The 12,733-nt window shown below is 37.7% G+C and overlaps 1 protein-coding gene across 1 annotated transcript in view; it reads right to left on the reverse strand.

The window, feature by feature from the left end:
• TMEM135 (transmembrane protein 135) overlaps positions 864–12,733 on the reverse strand; it is a 156,146-nt gene continuing 144,276 nt past the window's right edge. The window contains exons 10-15 of the mRNA XM_021408803.1: positions 10,202–10,369; positions 7,834–7,897; positions 7,045–7,121; positions 5,318–5,416; positions 4,583–4,650; positions 864–3,116 (exon numbers count right to left, since the gene is read on the reverse strand). Of these exons, the coding sequence (XP_021264478.1) occupies positions 2,984–3,116; positions 4,583–4,650; positions 5,318–5,416; positions 7,045–7,121; positions 7,834–7,897; positions 10,202–10,369 (609 nt within the window). The 3' untranslated portion in view covers positions 864–2,983. The remainder of the gene's footprint in view (positions 3,117–4,582; positions 4,651–5,317; positions 5,417–7,044; positions 7,122–7,833; positions 7,898–10,201; positions 10,370–12,733) is intronic.

Genomic DNA, 12,733 nt, shown 5'->3' on the forward strand with positions numbered 1-12,733 from the left:
ATCTTGCAAACCTGCAAAAGTTTTCAGAATGAAAATTATTCTGTAAAAGAATTCCTCTTCCTTAGTGGATCTCAGACGCCAACACCTTCAGCATCACCTCCAGCAAGGACCAGGAAAAGTGATGGAAGTTTGCAATGGGAGCAATCTCACATGGTGCAAAAATCAGCCGAAAGATGGCAGGCAAAGAATAATAATGAGTATCCATCCATCAAGACAGGAATCACAATGAAGAGGACTTCTGCAAAGTATACATAACACAACATTAATTACATCTTTTCAATGTATACTGATGGTCCTTATTCCCACCACCGCTTGAGCGAGCCTCCTCCAGGATTTCTCTGCAAAATCAACTTCTGCAAGATGTTGGAGGTGATCAGACAGATCTCCATCACAGGATCCAAAAAAAAAATAAATAGCTGTGCTACACCAAGTGGCAGGGAACGTGATCGGTTCAGTCATACAAGGCCCAACCAGCCAGCTACACAGCACTGCCAGAGCTGGAGGCATGTAGCCCTTCCCCACCTCGCGGACTGGTTATGTGGTTTTCTCAGTTTAAGAAAGAAAGACTCAATGGTGTCAACCAATCGTTTCCAATTAAACATGAGAGCGCAGAGCTGAAGCTGTCAGCTGAACTGTTTTTGCATTACCTCTTCAATTCCACTGTGTCAGGGCTTTATTTTCTCACCACGCATAATATAAATGCTTGGTCACATGCCCAGCATTCCTTAACCTGAGTACTTACCACTTCACTCATGATTCCAGATAGCTTAACAAAAGCATAAAGAAAAAGTCACTTTTTTTTCAAGCAGCAACTCTTTATTATGGGAAAAACATTAGGATTTTACTTTTTTTTCTTACATATATTCGATTTGAATAAAAATAATTTATTTATTTATTTATTTTTATATTACATGAAAATAAAACAAGGACTGAATTTTGGAAGCAAGAAAACTGAGACAAAACTTGTAGCTGCTGAGATGTAGGACTTGGATTTTTTTTTTAAACTCAAATAGAGAAACAATCACAATTATCATTCCAGTGAAGAAAATTAATCCATTTATAAAATATTATGAAGTTTGAGAACAGCATATAGTTATTTATACTAGAAAGCATTCATAAGATAGACTGTGAGTTCTAACATGTTACCTAAAATATATAACTTCTCAGACTTTACACGGTCAAATACTTTAGACCATATTCCAGTGGAAAAACACTACAAACCTATTACAATCCTTTTAAACTTCTTGTTGAATTAGGTTTTATTTCCTTCTGAGGAATTTTAAAATAATATTTTAAGCAATAAGATATTGCTTACAAACTGGCGTGCAGAATTGTATTCACACCAACACAGACAACTGCTGTTTTAAAGGTTGAAGTAACAATGATAGAGCATCACTGGTACAGTAGCTGATGATGAAGTAGATTTTGTGCTCAGACTGGTACAGTTTTTGTGACATCCCTGTAAATTCAATAAAATTACTTTTTTGTCAGTAATAAGAAATTAATCTAGTAAGAATTAAAATATGCATAATGCTGGGGTAGGATTACAGTGTTACAAGACAAAGATTCTATTAATTAATCCAATTTATATTATCTGACAAAGACTTCCAAAAGAAACACTGATTTCTTCTTCTTTCTTTTTAAAATATGTGCAACCTACTTTAACTTTTACTCCCTGGCTTACCATGTGTCTTTTGAAGGTGAACATAGTTCAACTTTCCATTAAGTTCTAGAGCAACAAACACCATTCACCTGAATGGATTCTAGGAAAGAAATAGCCAAAAAAGCACAGAGGCAATTAGCATGTCAAGGTCTTGCTTTAGAACACTAACTAGTATCTGTAGAAATATGTAGGATAAAAATGAGATGGAATTCGAATAGGTATTTATTTGCATTGAGTACAATATTAGATTCAGTGTAACTGGCATAGTTACGGCTGTGTGATGGGCAATAGAAAACCATCCTTCACCAAATACAAGGAAAAAGTGCTATCAATATGATCGTCAAAACAATCTAACCTCAGAGGTCAGTTCCCTTTTAAAGGCCACTGGAACTGCTGGCTGGCATGCTGCTTGACAAACAAGCCAATGCCATCTAAAGGGACAATGTTAAGCCCTTTAAAAATAAACATTTAATTTTAGTATATTTTGGAGGATTTTTTTGTTTTGTTCTTGGCTTTTTATTTTTGTAACTGCTGTTTCCAGTACCATCTCGGAGGCTGAAACATTTCATTCCTTCCTCTGCCTGTTTTGTCATTTTCCACTTGGCAGATGCAAACCACCACACCCTGCTGCTCCTTACGCACAACTCGCTGCTATTGCCTTTTTATTTTCCTTGTCTGTTTTCCGTATCGTCACTGGGATTTACAGCCCTGGAATGTGATTTCTGCACTAATGCACATTTTTTTTCACTAAGGAATGCCTTACTTTGCAACCACAGCTCTGTAAAAATATTGTCATTTTAAATAATGAGTGGGCAGGGGCTCTTTTGAGATAAATCAGCGACGCAATTGGGAAAGCCAAGGAGACTTTTTCACCAGACTCCAGTAGCTTTAAGGTCAGGTGAAATTCTGGACCTAACCTATGCCATACATCTTTCCTTCTAAATTCAAAATTACTTTTAGTTTTACCAAGAAGTATTCTACTGGTATGAATAAATTTTTTGAAATTATTATGCATCTTTATGTTTTAGGTATGTTTTACTTCTCTAAATATATTACTCATTTGTTTAATTCATTCAGGAATCTACCACACTGTCAGCCAACTACAGTAACCCAGAAACAAGTTCTGTACGTGGAAGAGGCTTAATCACTAAGCCACACGTTCCTACAAAGCTCCAGTATTTTTGATTGGTAAAAAGCATTTCTCATTGAAATAATACTGAAGTGGAGCCCAAGCCCTCCTCCATATACATTACTGTTAAGTTATTCAACTTTTCAGGACAAAACGCTGATCACATTCAATGACAAGATATACTATCATTTTCAAGACAGCTCCAGAGGTAGCTCTGGTGGTACAACAGTGTATCTTGGGTCAAGCTTAGGCGTGAAATCCTTGAAGTTCTTGGATGCTTCCGTACCAAATACATCTAAAACTTTCCTGTTCATCAGAGCAAACCTGAGAAAGCACAGACAGGAGACAGTGAACAGATCATTCATTTATTTATACAAAGAAAAAACAAACAACCCACCAACATTTGACAAATCTGATGACTAGTGCTTTGTGTAGTTATGCTTTATAAAACATGACTTGTATAAAAGGGGAAAGAGTTCCTTTCTACTTTTAACTACACAAAAAAAAGTCTGAACAAACTACACTACTGTCTTTGCAGCAGAGCAAAGACTGGCCATGCCTAAGCCTGGATAACAATTTAATGGGTGCTATTTTAATCTTTTTACTCTTCAAAACCATTGAGTGAATGACCTATCAAAATAAACTGCCTCTACAGAGAGTGTCAAAATTATTATTACAGAGGTTTGCTTCAGGTGAAATAAATGAGCAGAATTACCCTTCCCTCTTCTCTGTCAACAAAAGCAATCTTATGATTAGCACAAGAGAGAAAAATACAGCCAAAGCTGGACATCTGCACTGACATCATCTCCCATATCATGTTTGCACAGCCTCAGAGGTTGCCTGTGGATTGCTTCCAGGCATCCCAAGAGAGCTCCCCACTACGTCCAGCAACGTGTTAAGTCACCTGATGTCCAGCTAACAGCGTGCCGTGCGACGGGGCGTGTAGGTTCAACACGCTCCAGGGAATGGCCTCTGATCTCTCTTCTATTTTTACAGTCTAGACAGAGGCAGAACCTCCTCTCAACGCTGTCCCTCAATTAAGCAGATCATATCCGAAGGACTGAAAGGAACTCTCAGGATTATTGAGACGTTACCTTTTATAGTCTCATTCATAAACTGCTCTTCACCACAGATTTGTTGCCTTGGTTCTGCCATATAGTGTACCCATATAATAATGCACACTCCACCAAACTGTATTTTTCTAATTCAATTACAGCAAAATCTACTTTAAAAGATAAGCAGTTTAAGGTATTGCAGTGTAAATTTGTGGTTAAAATCAGTGAAAATTATTCATTAGTTTTCCATGAAAAACATCCTTTTCCAACTGAAATAGATGTTCTATAAAGAACTGTCAAATATTCAAAGTATCCTTAAGAAATACTCAGAAATGTTCTATTAATACTTTTAAACGTATAGTAATATCAGGCTGTAAGTCACTGTATTAAGTGATTTCATCAACTTCTTTATTTGTTTACTGGATTCTTCATATTCTACTGAAGCCTGAAAGCATTCCACCTTTCCAAGTGAAACTAAAGATAAAAAAGCCCTCTGGTTACATTCTCATCTGCTAAAGAATCTTAACCAGTTTTAAGTCTTTGCTCCCACCATTAGACTAAACCAACAGTCAAAAACATCAAGTGGACAGGAAGCTGCTGGAAAAGCAAAGTAAATGCTCAGGAAATGAGCCCAAATGTACTGCTACAGCTATGCTGTTGACAGTGAATGACACAGAAAGTTGAATGTGTTCAATGTTATGTTTAAAGAAGCCATAAAATACCCGGATTACATACCTGCCTTTTGTTAGTCGTAAAAGGAATTTCCAGTATGAAGGTCTCAGGTTCTGAACTTCCATGACAGCCTACAAGGAGAATAATCTGTAAGAGCCAACTGTGCCTGGTCAGGGGAGAGCCTGCTCTGGTACATTCCATTGCCAAATCCAGGGATCAATAAAGAAATGGAAAAGTGTAGAGTAATTTGGGTACCGCTGTAAAGGAGCTTTTATAGTTGATGCAGCCAATAAAGGGGCTGAAGGTGAGGGTACATAATGGACTTGGAAAGGGCAAAAGAGGGTAACTACAGCTTGTTTCAAATGTGAAACTTTAAAACTACTAATTTTTGCAGATGCTTGCAGACAAGCAACTTCATTTCAAGTTAGCTGACAGGGAAAGCCTCCAGTTAATTAAAAAGAAACATAAAATATTACAACATATTGTTTCCCTGCTTGAGAAATGGTCCTTTCATACATTTATGAAAGACCCTACATTTATAAAGTCTCCCAAGTCAATGTGTTTTGAGATATTTTCCAAAGAATTCAGTGCTTTATGTAACGTATTGAGTTATAAGCATAGCAGAAATTTGAGTTGTAGAAATTATTTTCCTACAGTAACACTCAAAAATAGGTTGTAGGATCCACAACATCTTGCCCAAATCACATCTTTTCACTGTATGCTGATGGTCTTCATTCCATTTGACATTTCAGTTAAAGTAGAAGAACTTCATATTCTCTTGGAAGACAACATACTTACTGCCTGAAAACATATCGATGTAGAAATGGCATAGATGACGCTGTCTGCATGAGGAAAATAGGGAACCTTCCCTGCTTCAATGCCTTTGAAGTATATCGTCTATAAAAATAAACAGAATACTCGGAATGAAAAAAAAAGTCACTTTTTACATTTCCTTTGTTTTACATATTCAGAGTATGTCAGCATTATTAACTCATGCTCTTATATTTTCATATACGTCCCCAAATGTGACATCGATTGAACTAGCTTGCAGAAGTTATCCAAGAGCAATAGAATAAGTGGCCACAAACACATAGAACAGGACTTAGCAACAGCTAGGGGTGTTAAAAGGGTTGTATAGACCTTAAAAAGAAAAAAATAAAAGCAAAGCTTGCTAGGATAAATTCTTCCATTTAGAAAAGCAAAAGAATAATGCAATAAGTATTCCAACAAAGTGAATATTCACTGTTCTTAAACAGCTTGAAATCACATACTTTTATTTCTGAGAAAACATGTAGAGTTTATTTTCCTGAGCACAGCTTGACCTTCCAAAGCAGCACACGCCTCTTTGGTCAGTTACCCTTGGCTTGCACAAGACGATAAAAGTAGTTAAAAAAAAAAAAAAAAAAAAAAAAAAAAAGAACACACAGCACTGCAGCCACAATGTCTCAAAGCCCAGAGAAAATCATCAGCAACACAAGATACTATTGTTTTGGTGGTTTTTTTTTTTTCTTTTCCAATTGATGTTCCAAAAGAGCCAATATGGATAACTCAGAGTTGCTTTTATATAACCACTATGTGAACTCCTTTCAGAGCATGATCTGGGATTACAAAGAAAAAGCGTAAGCAAAGCATAACTTCCCTTTTCATGTTTAATCTTACATTTTAAAGAAAAATAAGTTCCTTCTTTTTTATATTTTTTAAACTAATTAATGGTGGTGGATAAATATCAGTAAGGAACAAGGCCCTTGATATTTGCAAGAGAATGCTTTGTGGTTTGGAGATGAAGCACAACAGGAGAATGCTGTCAAATTATTGCAGTGGTGCTGCTGGGGAAACAACTGGGGCTACGTCCTGATTTTATGGAAAAATCACAGTAACAAATCCAAAGCTAGTTCAGAAAGTATAATCAACATACAGAGTTCTACAAACATTCTTATTTTTTTCTTTCCTGGGCTCCTAAATTTAACAATTTCATGGAAATAATTCAAACTAGCCAAATGGTAAGTAGAACAAAGTTCTCTGCAAAGCCAGGAATTCAATCAGTATACTGACAAACAACTTCAGCTATAGACTAAAACCTAAGCTATTTTGAGTTATCTTACATTGCTGAATGCCAAAATTATGGAACAAAGGCAGGAAGTTAAGCTGTAGCTTTTGGCAATAAATCTGCAATTAAGGGCTAGTTTTGATTTATGTCTTTGGCAGAAGAGACAAAATCCGCGTTCTTGGAACTTTCAGATTTAAAAATCTGCAAAAGCTACAAATCAAAGAGCTATGAACAAAGCAGATTAACAAAAATTGTGGAGAATATACATGAAGAGCAGTGGATAACTAACATTTAAAATGAGACACTGAAAGGAAAACAAGAAGGAAATGAGACCATAGAATGGCACTGCCACTTGGCACACACCTAAGAAAACACAGCCCCAATATTCAATTCTGGATTATGCTGGAATGTTCTGACAAAGCCTATGAAGTGCCATGAAGATAAAATAAAGAGCTCTGTTATGAGGACAACATCTTACCTCTACTAGTTTGGATGCCAGATACATAGAGATAGTAGTACTTTTGTAGAACATCATAGAAATTCCAGCTAGACACCCTGAAACAGTTAGAAAACAAGCATTATTGTGATTTATTGTTGCTTAACAGACATTACAAAAGATTATGCTTTCTGTTGCTACAAAAAATATCCAATGAAGTTCCAGTGCTGCCTATCAAAAAATGGTTTGTATCATAAAAAAGCAACAACAAAAACACCCTGAAATAAAGCTGTCATTCAATCATTGGGTGCACAAGCTCAAATCTTCCTCATCCCACAGACGTGAGAGACGTCAGGATCTACAAGGTGATAGGCACAAACAACAGGGAAGGACCTGCAACACTGCACAAGTATCACTGGAAAAGGGTCCTTCTTTGGATCCAGTGGAGCCCATCCTTCCAAATGTGTATTCCACCACGTATGGAAGAGTCAGTATTCAAACCTCACATCAAAACACTTGGAAAATAAAGGATAAACTTACATCTGCGCACACAGTACTTCATTGCCCATGAAGCTGAACATAAGAAACAGACATAATGTTTGACTGAATCTACCTTATCATTTTAATGCAAGCCTATATTTGAAAACCCTTGAAACACTGCTGTGTGTTTTCGTACTTGAAACACTACTGACACAATGTTAACGTATACAGTCCTACTTTTATCATCTAAGTCAGGAAAGGGAATGGGGGACAGACATCCAGCTATGAGCAAGACAGAAATACTTGCAAAACCCCAACAGAGCCCACGTAGGTTTCTTACAGCAGACTCACCAGCTACAAGTGCATGAAGCTCATCATCTAGGTTCCGTACCCAGCGCAGGAAGCAGCTTGTACCCTGCAGGTGAACAGACAGCAGGATGAGCCCCCAGGCATTTCTCCTTTGAGGTGCACTGCTGGAGATATTCTGCTATAAACTAGTAATACAACACACAGCATGGATTAAGAGTATGGTATCGTAATACCCATAATCCACACTACCTGAAGTGTTTCAGTTGTTCGCTGTTAACATTTCTTTCAGAATCCCAGAGCAGAACTGTCTAGTTTGAATACCGATCTAATTCACATGTGATAAGTAAAGCTAATTTTGAATTGAAAGCATCTTCTTTTGCTGTAGTTGTCTTGATTCTTTCCCATAGGAAGTCCATCACATCCTCCGTGTTGTTTTTTTAACTGTTTTGGAAGTCCATACTTTGCTGACAAATTTTATCTCTAGCAAATTTCTGTTTGCTTCCAAATGGCTCAAGACTTGACAGCAGAGCCAGATCCAGTGCTGATGGCACTGGGACAACAGTGTATAATTTGGTATGATAGCCTGTCGATGTCTAATTTGAGATGAATGCCATCCTGTTAACCCATCTAATGTGCGCTTTTCATGGAACCAAAGAATAATTCATTTTGGAAGAGACCTTTGGAGATCGTCTGTAGTCCAGTCCAGGTCTAATTAAAGCAGGGTGCTCAGGAACTCATCATCCAATTAAGTTCTGAGTGTCTCCAAACATGGAGACCATACAGCCTTACCAGGCAATCCATTAAAATTTCCTTATATCTCATCAGAATTTCAGCTTGTGTCTATCCCCTTTCATCCTGTTATTGCGCAACTCCAAGAATGGTCTGTCTCTGTTTTGTCTGCACCCTCCATGAAGTGTAAATGAGATGTAAGATACCCCATGAGCCATTTTTTTCTCCAGCTTAAGACCCAGTTTTCCCAGTGCCTCCTTTCACATCAGATGACCCAGTCCTCAACATTGAAATGAAAAAAGTTCAGAAGACAATGTGTACATTGTCACAAAATTGAATTATGACAGTCAACTTTACTAATCAAACTTGTAATCTTATTTGAAAAGGGAAATCAGGCTGCCACAGCTGACTCATTTTCTATAAAATCATATTTTCTGACAATAATTAACAGTAAGGGGAACACAAAATATTAATAGTACAGCTACTGCAGCTCTACGAAGGCATTTCAATCTGCCCTCCGGTTCAAAATGTATCAAGATCCAATCTTTTGGAGTGATTAGGATCTCTACAGCCCTACATGCTTATCTGACACTCTAAGAAAACCATAATGCAACCCAAATCAATATAAATTATGGAATGCAAACAATAACAGAAAGCACCTACTTAAAAAGTCAGTGCATCAGACTCATAAAACGAATATTCATAGAACCAAACTATACTTTGTAGTTGGAGGTTTTAAAATAAGTGAAAATCACTTCAGCTTTTGCATTTTAAATGCTTTTATTCCCCAGAGGCACTTTTCCTAAAATTTGAGTAAAAATCTGATTTTCCAATAAACTCTGAACAGCCCATTTGCACTTTGCCATTCCAATTTTAAATCTTAAAAATTCTAGTGTCTCAAACCAACTGCAATTCAAGTGAGATTCTGTTTTGCTTACAAGTAAGGCTTGGTTTTCATTTAATTTCCAGTAAGTATTGTTCACCATTAATTACCTTAACTTTAGAGAGCAAGCAAAGTGGCAGTTGAAAAATTGCACGTGAGATTGTAACATAATGGTAATGGTAATGGTGCAAAAACGACTTCAGAACTGTGCTTTGCAACATCCTCTCCTTTGGATTGTTCACATTCTGCTTGGCATTAATACACATAAATCAATTAACTTCAACAATGCTGAATGAATGTGTATCAGTTCACAATCTGTCATCTTCTAATGGTGCAGAAGGGTTGATTTCCAAGCAGTAAGTGCCTCCTCAGTTGTGCATGATATATGTTCTGCAAGCTCCTGCTATTCAGCGTCAAGTAAGGATTCCAGATATTTGAGCCAAAAAATCTGCAAATGGCTTCTCTTTGGCAACAGTGCTGCTACAGCAGTCACTGCTTGTGTCTGCACTACAATGTGTTTCCATAATACAAAGTCCCTTTGGAATCTGAATTCACTTTCTCTGAAGTACCTCCTATCTCCTGATATTGATACCATGCTACAAAATCTATCTGGTTTATTCAGAAATGACACAAAAAGAAAACAAACAGTTTGCTGTTTACAACCTGATGACCAGAATACTACAAAACTGTCAGTGCCATTCTGTGGAAGCCAGTGCCAGTTAAAAGAATATCTTCCTGATAATCTGAGAAGCAAAGTAAAAAACACGGCAATTGTCACTCTGCATGTTTTAAGCTTACTTTGTATATACTGACAAAAGATCCCAGAAAAGCTCCAAGCTGGAAATTTTCCTTGTTGTAGAAGAGTGAAAGTAGCCGGGATGGCTTTGTAAACAGATGCCGGAAGGTGGATGGGATCCGAAGGCAGCACTGGATCAGGTAACCAATGCTAAACATCCTAATGAAGCCCTAGAGGAAACAGGAAAAAACTGCAAATTCAGAAGAAGGAAAACCAAGAATGTCTACAGAAGTACTTATTTTTTAACACTGAGCAGTTTAAAAGTCATTCTGCATATACTACATAAAATGCATTCCCATCTTCAATTTAATTTTCCTGATTCCCTAGCAACAAAGGAAATAAAATAATAAACAAGTGACTCTCTAATTCCTATGAATATCTCAAAGGCCTCAAAAGACAAACTCTATTTGTCTTCTGCTCTAAAATTCTCTCCCTTCAAATAATCCTGATGGTTTCACTTCCATGTTACTGACCGGCTGTTAACCACAAATGGGTACACAGAGGAAAATAACGTGATGGGAAAACAGAGCACTTCTACGCTCAAATGTCTTGAGAAAGCACTAGAGCAGTAAAAAGTCCACACAATAAATTTCAGAAAGTGGGAGAATTAGGAACTGACCCCAGTGGCTTGGCACACACACATGTACTTTCCCTCAACCAAACTGGAGGCTTAGTGAGGTCTGCAGTAAGATCAAGGCCAGACCTGGACAGATTTTGTGCAGAGCTATTGCAAAAGAATAGGGTTGGCTGAAATTATTTTTTCTTACTGTTTCATCTTAGACATAGATTTGCTATTTTATATCACAAAACTACACTGACTGTTTCTCTTCAAATCCTTCTCCCTAGTCTCTTGTAACTTCCTCCAAAGCTTCCTATCATCATTTTTACCCTATGGCTGAACTTCTAGGAGAATTTTGAATAAAATCTATCCGTTGTTTGGTTGGTAGATACCTCATCTGAAAACTATGAGAATGCTGTGCACTCATCACTGGCAAATAAAGCAGCACACAATGCTCATAATTTCTGCAGCCCATTTTTTGTATCTTTGAGATAATCCTAGAGACAGTTGTAACCAGAAGAAACTTGGATTGAGCAACCTTTCCTGTTCAGAAACTCAAAACATCTTTGCCTCCTGCAGAACTTTCTAATGCATCATCAAGCTCATAAAGCTTTATTCTGGTTAAACATCCAGCAATAAACTTCTTGAAACAATTACTCTCCCTGCACTGCTACTCAAGAAGTGGTTTACGGGAATCAAGTGGAAGAAACTATTTTGTGTCATCCAGTGGATCCAATAACTAAGCATGGAAGTTTTCCATTTCTTCCTCTGCTACTTTTAAAGGTATGTAAATTGTAGTTACTGAACATCTACTTACCCAGTGTTTTGCAATCCTATAATGAAAATGCCTACTGAGAGGCATGTACTGTAGGCACTTCTAAGTGCATTGTGAATTCTGCATACTTAAAATGCCAAAATTAAGATGAACATAAATTCAAGGAAGAAGTGCCCTAGGGGTAAGTACACAGCCCATGTCTCCCAACACAAAAAGACGATTACAATACCAGGTACCATTATATAAAAAAGAAAGTCCTAAAAATATCAGTTACAGTCAAAGCCCCGACAAGAGAACATACAACAATCAGGCAATAATTTTTTCCCAGCTGTAGGAAAGACCATTCAGACAGGGAGAAGAACATTGCGTTAAGAGACACTTCGGTGCCAGCTGGCAAAGAGTCAAATATATTTGCCATTTTATGAGTAGTGAACTTAGAAGTGCTGAGCTGCAGCATTAAGGCTTAGTTTTGATGCACAAGAAAGCAGCATGAGTAGTGCACAAAATCTTTCTATTTAGCTGATTTAATCACAGCACATATTTACAGGTGTTTTTCAGAGTCACAAGAAGTATTACATTTTAGATCATAAAATCAATGCATGATATTATCACTTTTCTCTCCCCTAAAAAGACCTCATACAGTAGAGGTAGAAAACAGTAAAGTATTTGCAGGAAGCCATAAAAAACTTAAGTGAGAGAAGTAAACTCTGCTACAAGCCATTTCTCCACTGCAATTTTAAGTTGTGACTGAGGTCAGCTAGATGTAGCAGTACAGTGAAACTGATGGGGTTCTCAACTCAGGAAAGAAGTGGAGTTGTTGAAAACAGGTCCAGAGAAGAGCCACGAAGGTGATCAAAGGTCTGGAGCACCCTTCCTAATGAAGCAAGGTTGAGGGAGCTGGGCACGCTCAGCCTGGAGAAGAGAAGGCTCTGGGAAAACATCATTGTGCCTTCCATTACCTGAAGGGAGCTTATAAGCAAGAGGGAGAGCGACTTTTCTTTTCACAAGGGCTGACAGCGATAGCACAGATAGTGCTATTTAAAAGAGGGAAGATTTAGGTTAGATGTTAAGAGGAAATTCTTTACTCAGAGGGTGGTGAGGCCCTGGCACAGGCTGACCAGAGAAGCTGTGGGTGCCCCATCCCTGGAGGTGCTTGGGTCCAGGTTGGATGGGGCCCTGGGCAGCCTGAGCTGGTGGGTG

The sequence above is a fragment of the Numida meleagris genome, chromosome 1 (genome assembly GCF_002078875.1).
Source record: "Numida meleagris isolate 19003 breed g44 Domestic line chromosome 1, NumMel1.0, whole genome shotgun sequence".
NCBI classification, from domain to species: Eukaryota; Metazoa; Chordata; class Aves; order Galliformes; family Numididae; genus Numida; species Numida meleagris.